Raw genomic sequence first — 27,786 nt, 5'->3', positions numbered from 1 at the left:
GGGGGGGGGGGCTCAGAGCAGGGGGTCTATGGTCATGTGGACGTGGTCTCTGTTGCCCCGCGTGCTGTTGCTGCTGCGGTACAGCTCCTCCCGGCGACACAGGACGTGGCGCGTCAGGATCTTGCGGAAGGTGTCCCTGAAGTCCTGTATGCGGTAGGCGTAGATGATGGGGTTGACCGCCGAGTTGGCGTGCGACAGCAGGATGGCCACGTACATGACGTAGTCGGGCTTCTGCACGTCCCCGTAGAAGAGCGTGAGGCAGTTGAGAACGTGCACGGGCAGCCAGCAGAAGGCGAACAGCCCCACGATGATGGACAGCGACTTGGCGGCGCGGAACTCCTTCTGCAGCAGCCCCTGGTGGTGGTGGCTGTCCCCGTTGCTGCCCCCACCCCCCCCGCCGCCCACGCTGCACTTGAGCTCGATCAGCCGCAGCTGCCGGCGGGCCACGGTGAAGATCTTCACGTAGATGCCCAGCATGATGAGCAGCGGCGTCAGCACGCACACGAAGAAGTTAAAGTAGACCATGTAGTGCATGTCCACCACGCTCTCGAAGAGACACGTGAGCACGCAGCTCCGCAGGAAGTGTCCCCCCTCCACGGGCTCGTCCGCGCCGGGGGCGTCGTCCTCTCCGCCGGAGACGTTGTTGTGGGTCGGCCGGTCGCAGTCCTTCAGGTTCCAGCCCAGGAAGGGGACGAGGCCGATGACGAACGACAGGATCCATAGGATGGCGATGATCTCTCTGGCTCGCTTCCCGGTCATCAGCTCCTTGTACCTGGAAGGAGAGCAGATCCAATCAGATCAAATGTGTTTGTGAGGCCCGACAACAACACACGTTAATGTCCCCGTGGGCCGCACACGTCTTCTTTTAAACAAGGCAAGAAGAAACATCACAGTACATCAAGAACAAAGACAAAAACACCAGGAAATCCAAAATAAAATGTAAAATAAATCAATTAAATTAATGCAACGCTGCCAGACTTAAGTACTTAAGTATCTAAAGTAAAAGTATGCATTCTACATTTGTGTATTCCAGTGCTTGGGAGCATTCAAGCCTCCATCCTCCATTGACCTCTAAAGGTCATGTTAAAGTGGTACTGTATGTGGTCCAGTTATGCTGCTCTGATTAAAGGTCATGTTAAAGTGGTACTGTATGTGGTCCAGTTATGCTGCTCTGATTAAAGGTCATGTTAAAGTGGTACTGTATGTGGTCCAGTTATGCTGCTCTGATTAAAGGTCATGTTAAAGTGGTACTGTATGTGGTCCAGTTATGCTGCTCTGATTAAAGGTTATGTTAAAGTGGTGTGTGGTCCAGTTATGCTGCTCTGATTAAAGGTTATGTTAAAGTGGTATGTGGTCCAGTTATGCTGCTCTGATTAAAGGTTATGTTAAAGTGGTATGTGGTCCAGTTATGCTGCTCTGATTAAAGGTTATGTTAAAGTGGTATGTGGTCCAGTTATGCTGCTCTGATTAAAGGTTATGTTAAAGTGGTATGTGGTCCAGTTATGCTGCTCTGATTAAAGGTTATGTTAAAGTGGTATGTGGTCCAGTTATGCTGCTCTGATTAAAGGTTATGTTAAAGTGGTGTGTGGTCCAGTTATGCTGCTCTGATTAAAGGTTATGTTAAAGTGGTATGTGAGAACCTCGGTTCTCGAGTTACATGACGATATGTCAGGCGTGCAACTTTTTACTCGCGAGCGTCAGATTACCACCCCGGACTCTCGACGCTCTAACTCTGCCAATCATCCGCCGATTGCGGTCAGGGTTGTAGCCAATGAGTGTAGCTTTCCAATGATACCCCACGTGGGGATGTACGAATAAGGGATCTAGGTGAAAGTTGATGAGCGAAAACCAGAAGTGAAAAACATTCCGAATGAATGGCCGTGGATGAGGAAATGGAATACCGGAGAGCTTTTTTTTTGGCACACGGTTGACCCGGATCTCGTGTTTCTCAACTGGTGGGTCGCGACCCAAAAGTGGGTCGCGGGGCCATTTTGAGTGGGTTGCGGATGTGTGTGTAAAATAAAAATAAAAAAAAGTTTAAAAAAAATTATGATTTTTTTTTTTATATAATATTTCTTTTGCACTACCTATCTTTGTGAAAGTGGCTTCTCAGCTCTGGTCCAGCTGAAGACAAAGCAGAGGAACAGAGTGGACATTGAGCATGACCTCAGAGTTGCTTTGTCTACCATCACCCCAGACTTTGAGACTCTTGTCAGGAGCAAACAACATCCCCAGTTATCCCATTAGTTCCCTGGGATGTTAAGCTAAGAAGTCTGCTAAGAAGCATATTATTTATTATTATTATTATTATTATTATTATTATTATTATTATTATTATTATTATTATTATTATTATTATTATTATTATTATTATTATTTTTTTTTTTTTTTTTAAGATTTATTTTTTAGTGTTTATCGCTTTTTACTACTGGGCAGTCCAGTAGAGAGAGAGAGAGAGGAAGAACGAGAGACAGAGCGGGGGGAAGACATTCGGCAAATGACGCCGGGTCCGGGAATCGAACCCGGGTCGGCCGTGCCGCGACGCAGCGCGTTACATGGTTCGCCACTTGGGCGCCCCATTATTATTTTATTTCATTGTGTTTTTATCCCTAGTTGCACTTTTGTTGCAACCCCAGTTATCCCATTAGTTCCCCCAAACTTAGGCTACGTTTAGACAAGCGTTTTGGGATGGAAGTCTGAACAGAAACCGCAAAAGTCGTCTTGCGGTTTCACTTTTAATTTTGCGTTTAGACGAGCGTTTTGGGGTGGAATTCTCCGTGCAGACGACGCTGTAACAACTCGAGACAACGGAGCCCCGCTGTCACACGATTGGCGCATATGTCACATGACGTGCTGTGAAGACCCGCCCTACTCTGCCTCTGATTCGCAGAGTGTGGGTGGGGAATGTGATTGGACCAAAGCAGAGTCACTCACAGACAGTGGGTCCAGTCATAATAGTTGTGATAGCCGCGGGACAGATTCTTGTGTATTTAAAAGTACTGCCAATGTAGCCTTCAGGTGATCGCCATGGATAGAATCAGACATGCTTTGTTTACGCTTCTAGGCTACTGGCGCATGCCTGTGATGTAAGCAGTAGGCGCGACGAGAGCCTTGACGACCCTTTCGTCATCGTTTTATGCGTTTTGACAGTTTAGACGAGAGCGCAAAGGTTTACCGTTTCTAGGAATTCCACCCTGGAAGGTGGTCTCACTTTTTTACGGTTTCACCCCGTAAAAACGCTGTTTCCGTATAAACGAAAGGCACATCTGAAAAAATATTCTTGCGGATTCACCTGCTAGCGTTTCCGTCTAAACGGGGCCTTACTGTAGGTCTGTTATTGTTACGAAGGATCAGATTAAACCGAATATATATATTTACTACTTGATATATATTGCATAATATTTGTATATCGTCTGATATCCCTTGTGTATTCTTTGTACATATACACGGAATATCCCTTTTACCTAGTACAGACCATAATATTTCGTTCTCCTATTGGATAGCGATCCACTAGGCGCCACTGCCATACCCCCAAGGTCTAGTTCAAAGTCACCGCCAAGGCTTGCCTGGACATGCCCGGTTCGGCGCAAGAATACGAGACAGGAATAAGGCTGGTACTAGATTATTCACCGTACGTATAAATACGTCGCAGGTGGATACAGCAGCACTTAGCCTAAAGTCAAGTTACTCTCGAACGAGTTAACCTAGAAACGCGTTACCCTCAAACGTAAAGCCTTCATCACGAGTCAACGACCAAGTGAAGTGAGCAACCTTGCGTCTAAATAGAGCACTTATAACCGCGTGCGAATAGGATAGTAAAGTGTCAGAGCTTAGTGGAATAACGTCAAGTTCGACCTAGTTAATGTGAAGTACCGCGCACCGGAGAATCTACACCGGTGAATGCAGAGCCCTTTCCAGCTGGATTATTGCTTTGGTCCTGTGGCTGTTGGAGCGGAGGAGAATCGTCTACACCCACTACTGTGTGGGATTTACCCGTGAGGAACATCACTCGAGCCCGTCTCTGGGAGAGGCTGGCCGGCTTTCACCTATGCTGCACGCATACTTGGATTACAGCTGCTGCTTTCGTCTGCCGATCAAGGGAGTAATGTACCGACTCCCGTAGCTGGAGTTTATTGATTCCCCGTTGATCCAGACTTTGCATTCGAACATTTCCTCCCCCTGCTGGCCTACAACCGGAGGGACCCTACCAGTATCTCCCGCTGCCTTACTAGTGTACCATAGATATAATTCCTAAGATACAGGTGGTATTCATTATCTCCTGCGTAATATGATAATGGACTTACGTTATTGATTTACTCATGCACATTCCTTGCCTTATAAGCGCGACCCTACGTAAAGTATTGTTATATACTATCATTGCTGCTAATAAATATTATTATAACCCAGATTTGTGTGGAACCGTGTCATTGTGGAGGTGTTCATATCATATACCTGTGTACTGTATGGCCAGTAGTAATGTACATAAGACAGTAGTGGTTTAATGATACCATACTTATTAATACAGTCAGGGAATTGTACCCCTCAGTTACAGTTATGTTAAGCTAAGAAGTCTGCTAAGAAGCATATATTATTTATTATTATTTTTATTATTATTATTATTTTATTTCATTGGGTTTTTAGCCCTAGTTGCACTTTTGTTGCACTTTTTTTTGTTTATTTCATGTTTTTAACAGTGCATGAAAGATTGTGTATTACTGCAAAAAAGAAAATTTGAAATAAATCATAGTGGTAAGTGGTTAAAGAATTTGGGTCGCGAGGCTAGACCAGTTGAGAACCACTGAACGGACTTTTATAAAATGTGGACCTGTACTACATAAGACTTCAGGCTATTGATCCGCAGTGTTTTCCAGCTTATACCTATTATTATTTTAATTATTTTGGCAACTGCTACAGAAAAATGTGAGTACACAAGTTCAAGTTCAACTCAAGTTCAGCCCTATGTTACTCTATTTCATTAGCACTAAAAGTGATTTTCCTTTTTTGCAAGAGTAACTTCAGAATGTTATCTTTCAAAAGAGACCAGGCGTATGCATGTGCTATAAGCATAACGTATAAAGATAAGCTTTGCAAAAAAAGTATGTAGTCCTCAAAATCAAGTTAAAAAATTGCCACTTTTCTCCCCACCTGTAACAGGGCTCCCAACCTATAATAATACATCTCTGTATGACGACCAAATGAGTAGTGCAATTATTTAATCAAGGCCTTCTTTATTATTGGTTGTAGGGAGGTCAGTCAGCCAATCAGAGTGTTCCTCAAAATATCAATCATCGTGTCAAACATAATTTAATCGAATGGCAAAATGTTGAAACAGCTGAATGGTGTGGAGATCTGGTTTAAGGTAAAAATGGAAGGGCCCCCAAATAACTTCTTTTGCCTACGGCCCCAAAAAGTCTAAGGATGGCTCTGTGTTCCTGCGTGTGTTCAGCAATGACAATTGACAGGTCAGAGACCTCCCTAGATGTCAAAGACCTCCCTCTGTGTTCCTGGACCTACAGAGATGTGAGGTCATTGTGAGTTAGATCCCAGTTCTTCATCAGGAAACCCAGTGGTCAGCTGGACTCTCCTGGCTTGGCTGTCGGACAGGCCTGACCTAGTACTAAACATTTCAATGCCCATTAGCTGTCTATTGGCCATTGGGCCAGGGTGTCCAAACAACGGCCAAAAAGGTGGTTGAAATGATTGTTGGTCTTTAGAAATGCAAAGAGTAGCACTACTGACTCTGGTGTGGATAGGGTCTGACTCTGGTGTGGATAGGGTCTGACTCTGGTGTGGATAGGGTCTGACTCTGGTGTGGATAGGGTCTGACTCTGGTGTGGATAGGGTCTGACTCTGGTGTGGATAGGGTCTGACTCTGGTGTGGATAGGGTCTGACTCTGGTGTGGATAGGGTCTGACTCTGGTGTGGATAGGGTCTGACTCTGGTGTGGATAGGGTTCTGACTCTGGTGTGGATAGGGTCTGACTCTGGTGTGGATAGGGTCTGACTCTGGTGTGGATAGGGTCTGACTCTGGTGTAGATAGGGTCTGACTCTGGTGTGGATAGGGTCTGACTCTGGTGTGGATAGGGTCTGACTCTGGTGTGGATAGGGTCTGACTCTGGTGTGGATAGGGTCTGACTCTGGTGTGGATAGGGTCTGACTCTGGGGTGGATAGGGTCTGACTCTGGTGTGGATAGGGTCTGACTCTGGGGTGGATAGGGTCTGACTCTGGTGTGGATAGGGTCTGACTCTGGTGTGGATAGGGTCTGACTCTGGTGTGGATAGGGTCTGACTCTGGTGTGGATAGGGTCTGACTCTGGTGTGGATAGGGTCTGACTCTGGTGTGGATAGGGTCTGACTCTGGTGTGGATAGGGTCTGACTCTGGTGTGGAAAGGTCTGACTCTGGTGTGGATAGGGTCTGACTCTGGTGTGGATAGGGTCTGACTCTGGTGTGGATAGGGTCTGACTCTGGTGTGGATAGGGTCTGACTCTGGTGTGGATAGGGTCTGACTCTGGTGTGGATAGGGTCTGACTCTGGTGTGGATAGGGTCTGACTCTGGTGTGGATAGGGTTCTGACTCTGGTGTGGATAGGGTCTGACTCTGGTGTGGATAGGGTCTGACTCTGGTGTGGATAGGGTCTGACTCTGGTGTGGATAGGGTCTGACTCTGGTGTGGATAGGGTCTGACTCTGGTGTAGATAGGGTTCTGACTCTGGTGTGGATAGGGTCTGACTCTGGTGTGGATAGGGTCTGACTCTGGTGTGGATAGGGTCTGACTCTGGTGTGGATAGGGTTCTGACTCTGGTGTGGATAGGGTCTGACTCTGGTGTGGATAGGGTTCTGACTCAGCGAAGATCTTGGAGGAAGTTCTATCTGACCCCTATATCTCTGTGAGAGCAACTGTGCAGATGTTGCCGGAATAGAACATCAAATTTACATTGATAAAACGCCCAGGGTCACCCCATGAGAATATAACAACAGACAGAACAGTGATGCTGGACTGAAATGAGGCTTCGGGGGGAAGCTGCATGTCTCCGCGGACCACTCTGTCTCCCACACAGTACTTGAAATGTAGCCATGAACCATGACCAGTCATTTTTTACTATAAAACAAGATTTACAGGTTTCACCCACTAAGCTTAATCTTTACGCCTGTCTGTCTGACAATCAGGCTCTACATATTGTATGTCCGCAAACACAAACACGCTGTTGGAACTAAATTCAATATATGAAATAAAATGTAAATAAATAAGAAAACACTATTATGAACATCACTGGTTCATGACCATTTTTATGATTTTGGAAAGATGTGCCTGCAGTACAAGCCACAGCCCAATGTTAACCCTTTCACTACCACACTACAGAAGGTTAACCCTTTCACTACCACACTACAGAAGGTTAACCCTTTCACTACCACACTACAGAAGGTTAACCCTTAAACCCTTTCACTACCACTACAGAAGGTTAACCCTTTCACTACCACACGACAAAAGGTTAACCCTTTCACTACCACACTACAGAAGGTTAACCCTTTCACTACCACACGACAAAAGGTTAACCCTTTCACTACCACACTACATAAGGTTAACCCTTTCACTACCACACTACAGACGGTTAACCCTTTCACTACCACACTACAGAAGGTTAACCCTTTCACTACCACACTACAGACGGTTAACACTTTCACTACCACACTACAGAGTACAGACGGTTAACACTTTCACTACCACACTACAGAAGGTTAACCCTTTCACTACCACACTACAGAACCGTCTGTAGTGTGGTAGTGAAAGGGTTAACCTTCTGTAGTGTGGTAGTGAAAGGGTTAATGTCTCACTGCATTTACAATGTTTATGTCCCCTGCCTGTTTGTTATCGTCTGTGGACATAAAATAAATGATTAAAATAACGTGCCCACGCTCACAACCAGGGGAGGAAATTAGGCCACTTTACTGGCCAAATGCTAGTATTTTTTACGTTTGGCTGGTAAAAAAAATCAGATACCCGCCAGTTGGCTGGTAAGCCAAAAAGTTAGTTTCCTCCCCTGCTGGCGAGTATACAAAAAAATAAAACATTCTGCAATCACTGCACTGGCAAACGGTGCGCGTCTTCTGAGTGTTCGCTTTAGTTGACAGTGCCACGAGAGCACTGCACAAGACCACCCGCGGACATATAATGTTTAATAAACGTTTGCGCAGTACTGGCCAACCCGCGGACATATAATAATAAAAGTCCTGCGGTACTAGGCTAGCCATCAGGAGCACTCGCAAACAGATAACTATAACACAGCAGAAGATGGAAAACAGACAGACTGACCAACGGGGAACTGCATCCAACCCTAGTACAACCCTCGAGTATAAGTTACTAAGGACACATTTAAATCACAGAGGTGTAATGTTAGTCTACTGGAACTGTATACAGTGGTTAGCTTCTAGTTAGCGTTTTAGCTATAGCTGCTTGCTAGCTAACGTTAGCCCCGTGTGCTCAAAGCAGCCAGCTAGGTGTATCTGTTATGACTATAATGTTTCCAAAAAAGCACCGGACTACGACGTAAGGTTAGACATTTTATTTCATGCTCAAAAGCCCCTGGCTTGCACATCGCAGTCACGAAAGGGGCTAGCTCAACCAGTGCACTGTGCACAACAGCACACCAACCCAACTGACGTTACCACAACACTTGACGGTACTTCACAGCACTGTCGTAAGACCACCGTGCTGTCTTAAAGGCACAGTGTGCCTACCCAGATGCATACACAACATTGACGCGGCTTGACATACAAAGAAGTAATTATCACAATTAGCGATTTTTTTGTCTGGTAAAAAATCTGTTTGGCTGGTAAAAAAAATCAGATACTCGCCAGTTGGCTAGTAAGCCAAAAAGTTAGTTTCCTCCCCTGCTCACAACCATCTGTGGTTAAGAACTGGCATACAATGTATAAATAACAGCATTAATAACAGACTTGACTCGCGCCGTTATCATCCTGATCCCCCATCATAGAAACACCCTGGTGGTTTCCTTCTGAGCTGTTAGTCTGAAGACATTCTGAGACACACACACACACACACACACACACACACACACACACACACACACACATACACAGTCGCACACACACCGACAAGCTTCAGCTAAGAAGGCCAATTTGGCTGGGCCTGACTTCCTCTGTTGCAGCAGCACAGACACATACAGTGTCACTTTCTGATCAGAAGGTGAGATAAGACCAGTCGTGCTGTCAGAGAGCATGGAAACCAAAGGCCAAGAGGAAGTGGTTGGTTGCAAATATGAATATCTGTCAGTCTTATCAAACAACTTTTACACACGCAGAAATTTGATAGTAAAATCATTGTTATGACTACATGGTTTGTTTGGCTGCTTTTTAATAATTAGCCAAGTCCTTCTCTTCTACGAGTGTCAGATTGGACGCGGTTTGTGCTGCGCCGGCCGCTGGGCACATCTAACTAAATTTCACAGAGAGCAAAATAGTATGTAAACTACATAATCTTTTTAATATATATATATAATAATAATATAATAATAATAACTGGACTTTTTGAAGAAGTCTTTAATTATCATGCAGTGACACACACATGCGATGGGTGGCACACACAGGAACACACACATGCAATTATTGGGTCGCCGATGAAATTGAGGGGGAAGCCGGGAGCAGATAAGGGCTGCAGTCTGGGGCTGCGCCCCGGGGACCAATCCAAGTGCTCCTGTCCGTCTTCGTCAGTGACGTGACAGCGTTAGCGATCTGTTGTGCATGTTTTTTCCCATTGGGTTTATCTTATCCGGAGGGGAAACCGGGGGGAGAACATGCAAACTCCACACAGAAAGGCCCGGGAGATACCCCACCTGGGTAACTGGCAACACGGCAACTTGGTCCCCAGGCGGGAATCGAACCCAGGACCTTCTAGCTGTGAGGTGACAGTGTTAACCACTACGCCACCGTGCCGCCTATATATATATATACCTGGGATTGTGTATTTGGTTTGAAATGTGTTAGTAGAAATCAGGACATTGTGATAGTGCCAGTATCACCTTCATCCTCCTCTGCCTGACTGGCTGCCTTTCCTTTCTATTGGAGGCGCGAGGAACCTAGTCAACCCATAGGAAATAATGGGTCTCAGAGCGTGGCGTTTCCCTTTACCCCGTCCTGTCTCAAAGGACCATTAGTCATCGAGGCCTTTGATGCTGATGGGGGACTCTAATGGTGCAACAGTCAATTATTCAGTGGGTCCCTAAGTTCTGCCCCTCCGCCCACCCTAACCCCCTGCAGGGAGGAAGCCAGAGCCTCAGGTGGCATCAATAATACACAGGTCCTGCTCACCTCCTCCATACCTGTGTTTCCTCTTAACCTTCCCTCATCCGTCAATCAAAAGGCGAGTACGCCACGAGCGTCCCTTTTCTAGAGGGTCCATTCCTCACCCTGTCTCCCTCTTGCTTTCTTTCTTTCTTTCTTTGTCCCTCTGTCTCTGTCTTGCTTTCTTTCTCCCTCTGTCTTTCTTTCTTTCTTTCTCCCTGTCTCTCTCTCTCTTTCTTTCTCCCTCTTTCTCTCTCTCTTTCTTTCTCACTCTGTCTCTCTCTTGCTTTCTTTCTTTCTATCTCCCTCTGTCTCTCTTTCTTTCTCCCTGTCTCTCTCTCTTTCTTTCTCCCTCTTTCTCTCTCTCTTTCTTTCTCACTCTGTCTCTCTCTTGCTTTCTTTCTTTCTATCTTCTTTCTCTCTCTCTCTCTCTCTCTCTCTCTCTCTCTCTCTCTCTCTCTCTCTCTCTCTCTCTCTCTCTCTCTCTCTCTCTCTCTCTCTCTCTCTCTCTCTCTCTGTCTCTCTCTCTCTGATTGTGCTGCTGGTGTTTCAGAGCCAAGGTATTGGATGGCCAAATGAATTAGCTCTGGCAACAGCATGCTGGCATCATTCTGTTTTTCTCTTCTTCTCTTCTCCTCTCTGCTCCTGCCCTTCTGCCCGGGGCCACAGACCTCTTCACTCACCATACAGTATTTACTGCTGCTTCAACCAGCCACTATATATGTATGCAAAGAGGCCTGTTTCACATTTGCATTCTGCTCACAAAATATTGGCAAATAATATTTGATGGATGACTTCTTCAAGCCCCAAGATCAGATTGAAGTGGGCGAAGATGGCTTTAAGCAGTAGAATGTCATTACTGCCCTGGACATGGACGCCATGATGATGAGTATAATCTACGCGTGACGGGAGAACCCAGTGAAGTTTGAGAAGTCTCACGGAGTCAGAGACTTCACCCGGAGTCCGACCACAGAGAGGAGGAGGAGACTCACATCCTCATTGTGGAGGAGGTGCTCAAGGAACTGCGCTGTACCAGACCCCCCTGGTCTGTTTAACGGCCACGTCTGGCCCCATGTACGTCAAACACAAGAACATCAAATCTGTTGAGAGGTTGTGTGCTACAGTACAGACTCTAGCTCCCAGCAGTCAAACGTTTGGATTTAAAAACGGAGCATCCCTCTGTGTAGAGCAGACCTCTAGTTAATTGCAGACGCTATGTCCTCAACTATTGGTACACTATACAATGGTAGTAGTAGGCGTAACTCAAGGAAAGTTTAAGAAAAAGTGAGCAGTTTTAAGTACCTGGGAGTCCACATCACAGAGGACCTGACATGGTCAACTCACATAGACACGGGTAAAAAAGGCGAAACAGCGCCTCTACCCCCTGAGACAATTAAGGAAGTTCAGAGTATCAGGGAAGATACTCCACTCCTTCTATTCCGGGGCTGTAGAGAGCATTCTGACTGGGAACATCACTGCCTGGTTTGGAAACAGCACAGGCCAGGGTAGGAAGGCCCTACAGAGCTCAGCAGAATGGACTACAGGTATTACACTACCACCCCTGCAGGATTTATACAATAGGAGGTGCAAATCCAGAGCCTGCAGAATAATGAAGGACCCTCACCACCCCAACAATAGCCTGTTCAAGGTGCTGCGCTCAGGCAAGCGCCTCCGTATACACGCAACAAGAACAGAGAGACTCAGGCTCAGCTTCTTACATTCTGCACTCGCACACACACAAACGCACCATAGGTCACTTTAAACACACAAGAAAAGGACACTTTAAAGGAAGGAAAAGGACACTTTAAGAAAATAACTTGTTGTGATTATTTGTAAAATATTATTTGTAAAATAGATATTGCCACAACCCATATAGAACCACAGACAGCAAATAAAATGTAAAAAAAAAAAAATTTATTACAATTTTTATGTTGATTTAGAATTCGAATGTCAACATTATGAACGAAGCTTCGAACTATTCGGTACAGCCCTAGCATGTTTTGATATTGTCAATTATCTCACTTTTACTAGGTGACTTTTACTGTGACTAACTGAAATATGCCCAAAAAAAAGGAAAATGGACATAGGGAAGGTTTTTAATCAAAGGGCAGCAGAGACAAGTGATACAGGGACACAGGTAAGGTCTGGCTTAGTGATTATAATAGTGCAGTTCAGCATTCAGTAACCCATACTTTTTGTGAATGTGTTTTTGATACTACATTCTGTTGAACACACACCTCAAAACCGTACCTAAGGAAAATTGGCTCAATTGCAAGAAAAGTAATAGACAGTTATGATATTACATTCTGCATAATTCGTATGCAAAATATTGTGGTTCCCTGCTTTAGTCTGTTGACACATTTCTATACTAAAAATGCTTGTGTAGTCCTGTGTCATACCTAAATGTCATATAACTGAATTGTATAGAAACAACTCACCAAAAGTGACTATTGCACAACTGATTTGACAAAAAAAATCATTGAACGCGTTCAGGTACATGACAGTCCCCCATGAAAGCACATGCCTTGGCAGCTGGCTGTATCAACATTTCAAGCCCAAACATATTAGACAGGTTCCCCCGCTCCTACGGTACATTCCCTTACATTTCAATACATGTTCCACTTGACAAAGGTAAACCTAGGCCTACTGAGGAAAATTACACCTACTTTCCCTTGATAGAAATTCCAAACTACGATAATCCTTGGATCACTTACAGTAGCTCACGTTGGTTTTATCTGGGTCATGAACTATTACCAATAGAGGAACCAGACAGACCAGCAAATCCAGTTGGGGGGGAAGGGAAATCATTATATTTTCCTCAACAATGCACTATTTAAAGCTGCAATAACAAACAAACTACTCAATACTTTCGAATGTAGGTAAATACTTAACCTACAAATACAATACGGTTTGTTTTGTCAACAAAAACAACAGACTGGGGGGCGGCTAAGTGGCGCAGTGGGCAAGGCGCTCGCCACTAACGCAGGAGATGCTGTGTTCGAGCCCAGCTCTCGGCGTTGCTTCCGGCATGGCTGGTCGTTCATACTAACACAATTGGCAGTGTTAGAGGGTGGGAAAGCCGGTGGGTGGGGATCGGACGTTGTGGACAGCGACTCCTACAGGTCGGTTGGTGCGCCTGTACAGCAGAATCAGGAAGTATCGGGGGCAGCATGAGCCTCCCACGCGTTACTCCTCGCCACTGAGAGATCGCGCTGTACAGGTGAAAAGATGCGACGGCTGCCTCCTCGTGTACCGGAGGGGACATGTGATGCAAGGCTTCTATCCTCACTACAGTTGACCAGTGGGAGGCATGGTCTAACAACGTTCGAGACAGGGGAGGGTAGAATTGGATAATACGAAATTGGGATGGGAGAAAAATAGAAATGGGGAGAAAAAGTTGAAAAAAATTACAGACTGGCCGCTGGCAGCACAGGGTTGTTTGAGGAGGACGCCACGACTCAACGAGACCTTCTGATGGCAGGTGGTCTCAAGAGGTTTTGAAGATGTGAAAAAAAAAACTGTCCGAAAATAGTTATTGCCGCTTTAAAGTCTTTTAATGAAAGACATTAATAGGTTCTATTACATGATGTTCTTGAAAATATAATAGGATGGTTCACTTGTTTCTGTTTCATGTACAGGATTAATTGATTCCAAAAAAAGATACATTTACCAGAAAAACAACAATTGATTCTATTTGCAATTGAATATTTCAAAATCTTTAACGAGTATCCTCATCCTTTTTAGCTTTAGATAAAGAGAGATTGTTTTACCGGCCAAAAATTATAAATAGCTTTTTAGTATATTTCCATGAATTATTATATGTATTTGTGTGTTATCTCTCCACTCCACGCTATGGTAGTGCTTGCTTGTGCCAGCACAGGAGATACGATTAAAATCAATATCCTCCTTTTGAATAAAATAGGCTCAGGAATCAGGATTGTTAAAGCTAATTAGCCTAATCCATGTCAAAAAGAGTTTTACCTATAGTAAATGTATGCACACACACACACACACACACACACACACACACACACACACACACACACACACACACACACACACACACACACACACACACACACACACACACACACACACACACACAAGAGGGAGAATAGCTTATAGCAGACTTGATGATTTTACAATATTTTTGCTAATGAAATGAAATATTTATTATCATCAACTATCCAGTTCGTTTTTATAGTGTAACGTTTGGCTACTTCATTGATCATCATCATTGAACGTACAGAGAGAAAGAGAGAGGGAGCCCCCCCCCCCCTTTCCTCACTATTGGAACTCTGTGAAACTGATTTCCCCTGTGCCTGTGAGCTAGCTTAGCTTAGGTAGCGTTAGCAGCTAACGCTAGTTAAGGTTTTTTACCGCGACGCGTGGGCATACAGGAATGGCGAGGATGTAAAGCAGGGGTCTTCACTTAAGTTTGGCCGAGAGCCACATTTTTTCCAAGCCATCGTATGGGGGGCCGGAAACAAAAACAATGGCTAATTTAATATATATTGATAGTGAAAACATTTTAACTCTGTGACAGACCACCTTATAACTAAGACATACATTTGTGGCAGAGGCAGATAATGGACAAAATAAACGAGCTGCATAGGTGGCATAATAAACTGTAAACGACATACACATTTGCACTGAACATTATACCTTTGTCTTTTTGCCATTTTATTATAAAACCAGAGACAAGCGCCCATCTCTTATTGGTCTATCTTACATTACGCGCAACCAATGCGTCTATCTGACAGCCCTTTCTGTGGAGCGCACTGGACTATTGAGAAACAATAGGGATTTTCTATTGGTTCTCCCAGTCCACGTGACCATTTCTAGCATTTCCATTGGCTATAGTGACAGACATAGATATATGATAAATGGATAGATACAGTGGATTAGATGCAGTCTAGGGAAAACAACCAATCTAGATATTTCAAGATTCCGCGCATTCTCTGAGAGATGCACTAAATTTTTAGATGACAATCGATTCGGTTACAATAAAGCAAGTCTTTATCACAAATAAATCCAAAGATATTTAATGTTTTACAAAACATGTCTAGTGTTGCGCCCGGCTTTAGAGGGTTAAAAGCCTAATTGTATTTTTTATTTAGTCAATAAGTGTCTCGTTGTAATTCCTTATATACCTAATGTAGCGCATCTTCTTGAAGCAGATTCAGCATTTTTTGCTCTGATTTGACTTCAGTTTAATTGCATTGTTACTATTAACTATAAAGTTTGAATGACTTACTGAACTGGTGTTTCTGGTTTGTTATTTCAGCACCAGGCGCTGTCCACCGACTTTTTTCATGTTGAGCAAGCGCTACATTGCACCTCGCTGCCTATACCTGTTATTCACTCTCAACATGGATAAAACAAAGTATAATAAGCATTATTTAGGTGGTGGTAGTTTCTCTATTTGGACATTATAGCTAACATATAGCCTAGCCTAGTTTGTCTGATTAAAAAAAAATCTATTTTTTTTTGAATTTTTTTTAAATAATCTGAGGGGCCAGATATTATTGCTGGCGGCCCAATTTTGGCCCGCGGGCTGCCTATTGCCGACCCCTGATGTAAAGCATGTTAGACGGACCCGTTGCTTGGGGAGTTTACATAGAAACAGCGCGACTCACGAAAGGAGGTGTCACAGGCTGTAGAACGCAGGGCTGAAGAGCTGTCATAGCTTCTCAAATTTAAGGTGGGGGGGAAGGCCCCTCCCTTCCAGCTGGAGTGAATCACGGAAGTTATCAAATGCGAGTGAAACGCGCACTGTGTCGAGGTCCTGGCTCTAGGCAGAATCACGAATAGTGGTTTATAAATGATCTTTTCCAGTGTTTAGCATTGTTTCCTAGCAATGGGGGTTTGTATCAATGGGGTCTGTGTCTCCAATTCTCATTTTGGCGGATTGCTCCAATTCAGTTGAGACAATATCCTCCCCCAGTGAACTAAGCTATTCTGATTTGACTCGCTATCCTACGCAGCACGGAGCTGATCTGCAGTAACGCCCCCTCTATGGTTGTAGCGCAACCATTCGCTCAACAACAGAGCGAGTGGAAATACCGACACTTCCTCAAGCGGGTGCCGACAGAGACAGCAGAGAACGAGCGAGAGAGAGGGAGAGAGAGAGATAGAGAGGGGGAGAGAGAGAGAGAGATAGAGAGGGAGAGAGAGAGAGAGGGAGAGAGATAGATAGAGAGGGAGAGAGAGAGAGATAGAGAGGGGGACACGGAGCAGGAGCTTCTCTCTCTCGGGGAAAACACACGTATTTACACACAACCTCCCGACCGCGCGCAGGGCTGGAGCTTCTCCACTCGCATATCACTGTCAAAATATATTTGACTCCCACGCGCGCGCCCGTATTCCGATCCGTGCAATAATATTCACAGGGGTATATTTGGCATTTGAAACAAGTTACCAATGCATTGTCCCGTGGGATTATGTCCCCCCGCGGCGAAATTAATTAGTATCCCCCTCAATCTCTCTATGGCCATGTCCAGACTAAAACGATTTTGGTCGTTTTAGGCAAAGTATTTGACCGTTTCCACCGTTCTGCCACACGGAACTGCGTTCTGGCAGCCTGAAGATGATACTTTCTGATACCAGCTCCCAGAGTGCGCAATTCTGAAGACGCCTGAAGACACCCCCCATTGCGTCACCATCTTTACAAGCGATACGCGTCTTCTCCTGAACCGATGGCGCATCTCCCTTAACACATTCCCTGCCATAACTTATATCCATCAATATAGCCAGTCTGCCACCACTGTAAGCCTATGGAGATGTTCACCTTCTTTGCAGGACTATAACTTTTTAAATTTTATTGCTAAATTGACATTACTATGGCCCATTCAACATCGATTATCTATCGTTCAGGATGTAGGAACGTTATATTTTTTCATTCATACATTGTTGTGTTAATACCGTCTAGAACAGGGAGGGGCAACTGGCGGCCCGCGGGCCGCATGCGGCCCTCACCGACGTTCCATGCGGCCCCAGGCCAATATAAAAAAAATAAAAAAATAAAAAAAATTATAATAATTTTTTATTTTTTTATTTTTTTTAATTGTATTCGACTAAGAAGAGTTGGCAGTCGACTATGGCTCCTTTCGATCGATTAGTCGACTATTTGACTAATAGGGGTCAGCCCTAGTGTGGACATATGAAACGCTGTTGAAAGTGTCGTGCAGCAATATGGGGGTTTTGATAAACTGTCGGCTGTTGTTACCGATGGAGCACCGGCAATGAAAGGAAAACGCACAGGATTCGCCGGGCTTCTAAGGCAGAGTGGCGTTGAGTGTCCAATGCTGCACTGCATTATACATCAGGTAAGTTCGCTAACATAATTTCCATCTATTGTGGGTCACTATAATGACCAATGCGAGTCGAGTGTAGTCAAATTATATGCGAGAGTCGTTAAATCGTTTTTCTTTTTTTTTATCTGATATAGGAGGCTCTCTGTGCCAAGAAGCTTGACTACTACAGCCATGTTATGGATTTGGTTACCAAGGTTACCAATCTAATTCGTGGAGGCAACAGGTCACTAAACCATAGAAAGTTTGTCTCCTTTTTGGAAGAGATGGACACTGATTATGGCGACTTGCAGCTACACACAGAAATCCGATGGCTGAGCCGTCGGAAAGTACAGGAGCGACATTGAAACACTGCAAATGCAATTCAATGATCGGTTTGAAGATTTCAACGGCATGCAGTCACGGATAGCGCTGTTTTCCGGCCCCCTCACCGCTACGGTGTCAGAGCAGCCCCCACCGTTGCAGCTTGAACTGTGCGAGCTACAGTCAGATCCTTTTTTTCAAGCAAAGAGAAATGAGAGGGGAATTTCGTTTTGGAAACTGCTACCTGAGCCCTGCTTCCCACTCCTCAGGGACTTTGCCCTCTCTATGGCCACTGGCCAGTATGTTTGGGAGCACATACATATGTGAGAGCAATTTCTCAAACATGAAGCACATCAAGTCAAAGTAGAGAAACAGGCTGTCGGATGAAACATTATTTCATCTGATGCAGATTGCATGCACAAACATTGAAGTTGACATTCCTGCTATTGTGCGCCAAATGGAGAGACCACAAGTGTCTCATTAAAGACAGGGGGGAGGAGGAGATTATGAAGAGGTGTAGAGGGGGGAAGGAGATGATGAAGAGGTGTAGAGAGGGGGGAAGAGATGATGAAGAGATGTAGAGAGGGGGGGAGATGATGGAGAGGTGTAGAGAGGGGACCATTATTATTATTATTATTATTATTATTATTATTATTATTATTATTATTATTATTATTATTATTATTATTATTATTATTATAACCATATTGACCCACTGTGGGGCGAGGGTGAATGTCATGCCAGTTTGATAAAGGGTCAATGGGAGGCATGTAGTATTGCACTTTACTTTACTTGCACTTTACTTGTTTACTTTTGTAGTGTTCAGATAACACTAATAACACAAACACAAAGCAGCATTCCTGCTGCATTTCACTACAACAGTAAATCAAAAGTGCTTTTTGATTTTGTTAAATGTATACACTTTTATCCTGCTACTAAACAAAACATTCCTGAGTGCTTCATATCCATAACATGCATTTCAGTGTTATAATGTTTTGTTTAGTAGCAGGATAAAAGTTTATACATTTAACAAAATCATTTATTATTGAACTTTTGATTTACTGTTGTAGTGAAATGCAGCAGGAATGCTGCTTTGTGTTTGTTGAGCAGTGGGCTTTAAGTTCATACATTTATTTTATTAGAAGCCTTAATTATAATTGATAATTTTTGTATATATTTGGGGTTACACAGCAATACTTTTAAATTCAGCTGTTTATAAATTCATAAAGTTGAAATTGCATTACTAAATGCATTTGAAATGGAATAAAAACAAAGTTACAACAAATTATAATTGTTTATATACCTTGTGACTATTAGGGCTATTTGAGTGATGGGGTACTACTGGCGGGACTGCCGATAAACAATGCGGCCCCCCAGATTGATTGTGGACATTTTGTGGCCCTCACCATATACAAAGTTGCCCACCCCTGGTCTAGAATATAAGTATGTTTTTATCGTTTTCTGCAGTAATTCCTAGAACGTGAGTTATAGGCCTAAACGCATATATAGATTATCGATTGCAGTTTATTCCCTAGACACGCTATATTAAAAAATTCAACTGTATATGATTGTATACGTTATGCGTCATCATGCGCGGAGGAAAGGGGGGGGGGGGTCGTTTATAATTCCGTGATCGTCAGTAAATGCTTTATGTAGTATGGGTGATATATTGATCAGATGGTTTGCAGTGAAATGAATAAACAATTGGGCTGAAAATAACGTTAGCGTCCTCTTACCGTGCGTCAAAGAGACTGCCGGTGAAATATCCCAAGTATAGGACGTCGATCGCCTAGGTCCATTTCCGGTTTGTATGTCGCAATAAACGCCGAAATCATATCGATTATTAAGTTTATAAAGCGATCGATATGTACTATAGTGTCTGTCGGGAGCCTTGCAACAATGTCTGACGGCCGGATGAATTTAATCAACGCACACCTCCCACTTCCTGTTGTTCGAGTGTAACTCGCCCGACCATCCACCAGGCGGCGTATTGAGCCGTAGGGTCCAGCTGCAGCGTCGGAGGTGTATATATGAATTATGAATGCCATGGCAAAAAAATTTAATATTGATCTCAATAACGCTGTACAGCGAGATCTGGCGGTCAAAGCATGGCGGGCAATAACGCTTTACAGCGTGGACGGCGGTGGATGTGTTAATCCGCATGCAAACCCAGACAAAAAGAAATAAACATGATACATAATATGTCTTATATGTCCTGGCTAGAAGTGTTTATTAAACACCGGGAGTTATTATTAAACAACAATGGCATCAGAGTAGTTGCATTTGTGTTACAGAAGCTAGACTTAAACTTAAACTAACTAGAGATTAGCGTCACATAGCTGGCCTTTTTTTCTGAAAACCCAAGCACATATTGTTCCATAGCATACGCCTTCAGTTGATCATGACAAATCCTCTCTTACTTTGACGATTAAAAAGCCTCCATAATTTAGTAAATAAAGCTGTTAGCTAAATAGCTAACCAACTAAATACAATATACAGTGGTATCCTGAGGTAACGTTATGACAACGTTTGCTAGTCGAAATGACTGGACACACACAGGGACAAGTTAAACATCAATCAATCAATTTATTCCAACAGGTAGTTTGAGCTGCATGTGAGCCGCGGTCTTTCTCTCCTCTCCTTTGGAAACTAATGCCGTTACGTTAGCTCGAAAAGCACAGAACAGGCCGACACAAGTTAAGCTGCTAGCAACAGACACTATAACACTTCCGGTCTGGGTTTTCAAAATAAAAGAAACAGGAAAGACATTTATTTTGTAAATTTGTGGCATGCACTTATTATCTTGAGATGTTTTCGTTTTTACGGAAACCTTAAAATGAAACGAAAACGAAACAGATCAAAATCGTGTTAGTCTGGACAAGGCCTATATCTCTCTCTGTCTGCCAGTCTGCCTCTGTCTGACTGTGGGTGACTGTCACTCAAAGCGCTTATGGGCGGAGCCCAGCCCAAAGCAGCTTGAAATCTTGAAGTGGAAAAATGCTGCTTTAGAGTACTTGATTAGAAATACAAAACAATGAATTTTTTGTTTTTACAGATGTGTTCCATAGACTCACAGGAATTGTGTAAAGTTGCCAAATAGTGAAAGGAATAGCAAGACATGTCCCCTTTAAGAATTTAGCGGCACGGTGGTGTAGTGGTTAACACTGTCGCCTCACAGCAAGAAGGTCCAGGGGTCGATTCCCGCTTGGGGACCAGGTTTCCATGATGCCAGTTACCTAGGTGGGGTATCTCCCGGGCCGTTCTGTGTGGAGTTTGCATGTTCTCCCCGTGCTCGCAAGGGCTTCCCCCCCGATAAGAGAAACCCAATGGAAAAACATGCACAACAACAGATCGCTAACGCTGTGGCGTCCTTGACGAAGACGGACAGGAGCACTTGGATTGGTCCCCCGGGGCGCGACTCACGTTGACGCCCTATCTGCTCCCGGCTGCCCATGGGGGGAAGGACGACGGGATGGGTTAGGCGCAGAGACTCTATCGCATCGGCGACTGAGAAAAAGACAATGCATGTGTGTGTGTGTGTGTGCCACTCCAATTGCATGTCCAGTTCGTTGCATGCCGATTAAAGACCCCCTAAAGAGGTCCTGCATTATTATTGAACTTGATTCACTGCTTATTAGTTAGATTACACGTTGCACATGTTATGACTTTGAACATCTGCCATTTCCACCGCAAAAGGCAACAATTAACAATACGAACAATAATATGCAAATCGACGAAATTTCATAGTCGATGACGTCGACATGGGCGACGAATCGTGACAGCCCTAGATACCAGTAACTAAATATAAATGGCTGCATTTATATAGTGCTTTTATCCAAAGCGCTTTACAATTTGTTCCTCACATTTGACCCGTTCACTCACCGATTGACTCACCCATTCACTCACACATTCACTCACATTCACACACCGTGGAGTGAGGCAACCATGCAAGGAGCCAACCTGCTCATCGGGAGCAATTAGGGGTTAAGTTAAGTGTCTTGCTCAATGACACTTCGACATGCTGCCCGGGAGGAGCGGGAATTGAAACGGGAATCTTCCGACTACCAGACGACTGCTCTACCTCCTGAGCCACTGTCGTGCCTAATTATAATGAATGGTAGTGGGTGGTGTCTGAATTAAATATTGTTAAATATTGTAGGCATGTTTGATTGCTCTGTCAGAGAGAAGAAATGTGTGGCTGCTGCCTGGTGGAGATTGGTGCTCTACTGAGCGCACTTTTCTAGTATAACGTCTGTCATCTTGTACTTTCTATTCTGGACAGAAAATGGGTTGAGGTGTGGTCAGCACCACCAGCTGGCTTACGAAATGCTGAGTCTGTGTCTGAGAACGCATAGGCGTCATCTTTTACCCTAGTTTAAACCTTGAGAAGCACACTAAAAAGCTAGTTCAGTCACATGATCAAAAATGTAGGATTATACATACCTTTCATCTCATTGTGATTATTATAACACATTGTTTATCTAATTTAACCAACAAGCCATAGAATGGTTCCAGATAACAGCAGCACAGCAGCTAACCAAAACTCAGAGACGGGATTAAATCACCGCTAATTTAGTGTCTCTACACTGGTTGCCTATGAGTTTTAGAATTGATTAAAACATTTTATTAACAACATTTAAGCCACAACTAGGCCTGGCCGATAGCTACAGCGTAGTTCTTTTAACCCCTATGAGCCAGTGAGTGAGTGAGTAAGTGTGTGAGTGAGTGAATGAATGAATTAATGAATCACTGTCTTTCTTCAGTATAGTGCTTTTCTGCCACTAGGAAACAAAGCGCTGCACAGTGGAAGGACTGCATATATGTTTCAGTATATGTTTCAGTATATGTTTCAGTATATGTTTCAGTATGGGTGGCCCCGGTTGGAATCAAACCCCCTAACCCTGGCAGTGTTAGTGCCATGCTCATAGCGCCAAGCGTTCTACCCACTGAGCCACACAGGAGCACATGCAGCCTGAGATCCTTACACAGGGCCCCATTCCAACGTCTGGGCCAACGACTGAAGGTGCCCTTGCACCATCTGGGCCCCTTAGTGAGACATAGCAAGACAAGGAGGCTGGCTGTCAGTATCTTGAGATACTTGAGATACTTGACGATCACCCTGACGACACGCCAGAGTCAGACAAGAAGTTAAGATACCAGTTTCCTTTCTGTGCGTTCGGTAGAGAGCTACACGACAAAAGGTTAACCCTTTCACCACCACACACACACACACGGTTAACCGTCTGTAGTGTGGTAGTGAAAGGGTTAACCTTCTGTAGTGTGGTAGTGAAAGGGTTAACCTTCTGTAGTGTGGTAAGGGAGTAGTGGTAGTGAAAGGGTTAAGTTAGTAGGGAGGTTGAGGGGCGAAAGGAGGTGGGTGAAGGTTGTGACATTCACTCACGCCCTCAGGTTGACCGGCTGTCCTTATGAAACAGCAACAGCCTGAGATCAGTTTAGTCACACAGCGCAGCACGGCAGCCGCAGGCATGATGCAGATGTGCTTGTTGTATGTGACGCTCACTCTCTCTAACCACAGGAACTCTGCCACCAGGGTTCTCACCCGCACCAAACCCTGGCAGCTAGGGGTGTAAAGGTACACGTATCCGTACCGAACCGTTTCAGTACTGGACCTAAGGTTCAGTACGGCTGTGTACCGAACGAATACAACGGTACGTTAACCACTAACAAACGCACGTTAGGAATCTCCGCTCCTCTGACACAGGCTTACTACAGGTTGTGGACCTTCGGGGACAGGGCTTTTAGTGTCGCTAAAATCAGCCCACCCTTCGGAACTCCCTCCCCATGGACATCCACAATGCGAACTCTCTCGCCCACTTTAAAAACCTGCTGAAGACCGACCTCTTCACCCAGGCCTCTGGTCTCTGATGCTCCTGAAGACCCACCTCTTCACCCAGGCCTCTGGTCTCTGATGCTCCTGAAGACCCACCTCTTCACCCAGGCCTCTGGTCTCTGATGCTCCTGAAGACCAACCTCTTCACCCAGGCCTCTGGTCTCTGATGCTCCTGAAGACCCACCTCTTCACCCAGGCCTCTGGTCTCTGATGCTCCTGAAGACCCACCTCTTCACCCAGGCCTCTGGTCTCTGATGCTCCTGAAGACCCACCTCTTCACCCAGGCCTCTGGTCTCTGATGCTCCTGAAGACCCACCTCTTCACCCAGGCCTCTGGTCTCTGATGCTCCTGAAGACCCACCTCTTCACCCAGGCCTATGGTCTCTGATGCTCCTGAAGACCCACCTCTTCACCCAGGCCTCTGGTCTCTGATGCTCCTGAGCATCCTATTCATCCTGTTTGTTCTAATTAGTTTTGTTCTGTTGTTGTTTTGTTCTGTTTGCTCTGTTCTGTTTTTGTAATTTGTTTCTCAGTTTAGGTCACCATTATCCTCTCCCCTCCCCCCTTTTATAGTAAAGCGAATTGGGTATGTGAAAGGCGCTATATAAATCCAAGCCATTATTATTATTATTATTATTATTATTATTATTATTATTATTATTATTATTATTATTATTATTATTATTATTATTATTATTATTATTATTATTATTATTATTATAAAAAGAAAGAAAAGTGTAGTAGGACCTAAGAGACCAAAATAAGGTTTGTCGAAAGTTATTAGAGATTCTCGTCTTAAACACACAGAAGAAGAAATGGCCGGAATATCTGTCCCTGGGAAATGTTTGCAAAAGACAAACAAATGGGTTTCAACAGGGTGTGTGTGTCACCATCACACGGGTCAGGAGCATCTGGTCGGTTCTGCCATTTCACTTCCACTGAAGCCATCTGTGAAAACACTCTTATCTGGGACCCAAAGGACTATACACTGTGGCTGAGCACACACACACACACACACATCAACACACACACATGCACTGTAGCATGAACGCACGTACTGTATGCATGCATGCACACGCACACACGCACACACACACACGCGCACACACACGCACACACACACACAAGGAGTCACTATAGAGGAGTAACGTGAGCCTGAACACACACGGTTCTCATTATTGCCAGTGTGTGGGCTGTGGGGCTACAGTTGGGGTTAGGAGCGAAACCATAAACACTCATGTCGCGTTCACGGCTTTTAATGCAAAGAACGCGACGAAACAAGTCGGCCGTGAACTTGTCAATATTTTTTGTGAAATTGGGATTTAAATGTGATTTATTTCCCGCAGAGCTTGGGTTCCATTCATAGGCAGGAAGGGACATTTTTACTATCCCACTCCGCTGGCAGGTACATTCCAGCCTAAGCTAATGCTAATTTGTTCTCACCGGCCAGAGTTTGAAGGAGGGCTATAATGGGGGTTATAGTCTACTCTACTGCATGACACCCAAACACCCCCATTCAGCCCGGTCTTTAACTTCTACCCCTGAACAGAGGATTGTAGGGTATATTATGACCAGAAAGCAATGGGCAGTTCTGGAGCATATGTGTGTAGGTTTTTAGATAACAGGTATTAGGGGTATATCCTGTATAAGACATTTGACTAAATGGTAATTTCATTGGATATGCACTGTTAATTAATGCTTGTATATCTTATCGTGTGTTGTCATGTTTGTTTATATGTCTGTTTAAAAAATAATACAAAAAAAAAAAATACAAAAAAAAAAGAAAGCAATGGGCAGTTCTTTAGAGGCCAATACAAGCAGCAAGGATGCATAGCGTAACAACGTCCAGGTGATAACAACCGATCATAACCCCCATCCTTTATCTATTACCAATGCTAACTACAGTAATACCTTCTCCGTGTCTTCAGGCTTCAGGCTGGTGACAGGTTCAGAGTGATCAAAGAAACGACACGCCATAATAACCAGGTATTGATCCAACGGCTTCTTCTAATGTCTCAGACTCAGAGCTATAGATGATAGACCTTTGCATCTTTTTAAGAATTGCGGCCGGGGAGGGGAAGGTGAATGAAAGCCAGCCAGCCTGCGTGCGAGGCTGTGAGGTAGCTATGTGTGGCGTTGATCAGCTACAGATCAGCTAAACAAACAAGGTGTAAAATTATGACTTTTTAAAACCACGAACATGAGCCATTCTAGATTCTAGATTTCATTTTTCAAGCGACATTGTACTATTGTACTTATTTTATGCCTATTCTTAAGTCTGCACATCTACATTGCACTACTTTTATTGTCTTTTATACCTATTCTTATGTCTGCAATTTATGCATTGTTTTTTTATTCTGTCCATTTGTGTGCTGATTTTATGCTCATGTTCATTTTATACTAATTGCTGTGGTGCACTCATGGACTGCGGTCCATGTGTCTGAAAAGTACTATATAGATAGTTATTAATATTTATTATTGTTATATTGTAGAAATGTGTGCATTGAAATGTCTGTAAAGTCTGGACGACATTGAAAATGAGGGTGAGCTCAATTGTCTTTCGAGAATAAATAAAGGTTGATGCTGATGATGATTTTTGAGAGCTACTACTTGATCTCTACTGCTACATTGTTTATAGTGCTATTGGACTATGGAAAAAGTCACTGAAATTGCACCTATCTGTACTTTCAGTTATAGTGACGGGAAGGTGATGAACTGGTGAAGAACACTCAGGAACTGGTCAACACGAACACTCAGAAGCCAACTACATATCTAAATGTGTTTGAGTGTTCTGATGGAGAGTCCACTGTACACCTCAAATCCAGTTACTTCCCATTCAAATGTATTGATTGAGGGGCATTGGCCTTTGCTTTGCTAGCAGGAGAGACAGACGTATACTTCACGAATGCCCACTCAAGGGTCACAGACTTGTCATTGATTGCACAGATTTCCATCTGCACACACGTGGAGCTTCCAGAACACAGGGGTTGAATACTTGTGCAAATAGCATATTTCCGTCTCCCCCCCCCCCCCTTCAAAATAATTCCAAACATAAAACTAATGATACATTTTCAGTATCAGGGCTTTTTGTCAAAATGTCAATTATAATTTGTAGTTCAATTAAAATGTGAGAATTGGTGAAGGGTCTCAATACATTTGCAAGGCACTGGTCCACATGCACAACAAGGTTCAGAGTGGGAGATGCTCACTGAGGATTTGTCTCGCAGGAAGACATTATGATCCTATTATCTGTCCAAGTTTTAATCAACAGCTGATTAGAAACCTGGCTATTTTTACACACAAGACAAACTCTAGCCTGCTGATACTTCCTGATCTTGATCTTATTCAATTCTGGCACTAGAATTTAATTATGTTCCATAGGCCGGGGGCAGTCTCTATAAAGTGATTTTAATCTCTGGGGATTTCCTGGATAAATAAAGGTTAAAAAAGAAATGAAAACAGGAAGGGGGGCTTCACTATACGCTCTCTGATAAACATTTTGCAAAACAATATAACAACAATGTTTTGTTTAATAAGCTTGGTTACTACTACCAACAAATAGACGTTATTAACATGCCCTATATGGCTGTAACCTAAATAGAAGAACTCTAAGAGCTTCAAAGCAAGTTAAAACACTCACTCAAGATGAAAAAAAGAGAAAAATAAAACTCACCTTAAAGGGATTTTGACAGCCAAATATCTATCGATTGCAATGGCAAGAAGGCTGAAAATGGAGCTTTGTGTCAGCACCAGGACAAAACATGCCAGGAACAGACATCCATAGAAGTCCAAATCTATGCCACGGCTTATGGTGATGGCAAAAGGAATGGCAAGACAACCGACCAGAATATCTGCCACAGCCAATGACACCAAAAAGTAGTTTGTTGCGTTTTTCAAAGTGGTGTTGATCGCGACAGCCCAGCAAACCAATATATTGCCGGATATTGACAAAACAGCAATTATCAATTCAATTACTATATAGAAATCTTTGATATTATTCATCTCAGCAAATACGTTACA

General features: G+C 43.9%; 1 protein-coding gene across 1 annotated transcript; it reads right to left on the bottom strand.

Moving 5' to 3' along the window:
* Positions 1-12: 12 nt before the first annotated feature.
* Positions 13-27,786, bottom strand: adora2b (adenosine A2b receptor; the record flags this gene model as incomplete). The annotated part of the gene is made up of 2 exons (XM_084319830.1): positions 27,440-27,786; positions 13-772 (listed from the first exon to the last, which is right to left on the bottom strand). Exons 1-2 carry the CDS (start codon positions 27,766-27,768, stop codon positions 13-15), a joined length of 1,089 nt encoding a protein of 362 aa, XP_084175956.1. The 5' UTR covers positions 27,769-27,786.

Source organism: Notolepis coatsorum (genome assembly GCF_963971535.1).
Source record: "Notolepis coatsorum genome assembly, chromosome: 8".
Lineage (NCBI taxonomy): Eukaryota > Metazoa > Chordata > Actinopteri > Aulopiformes > Paralepididae > Notolepis > Notolepis coatsorum.
This window is presented reverse-complemented; position numbering and strand designations above follow the sequence as displayed.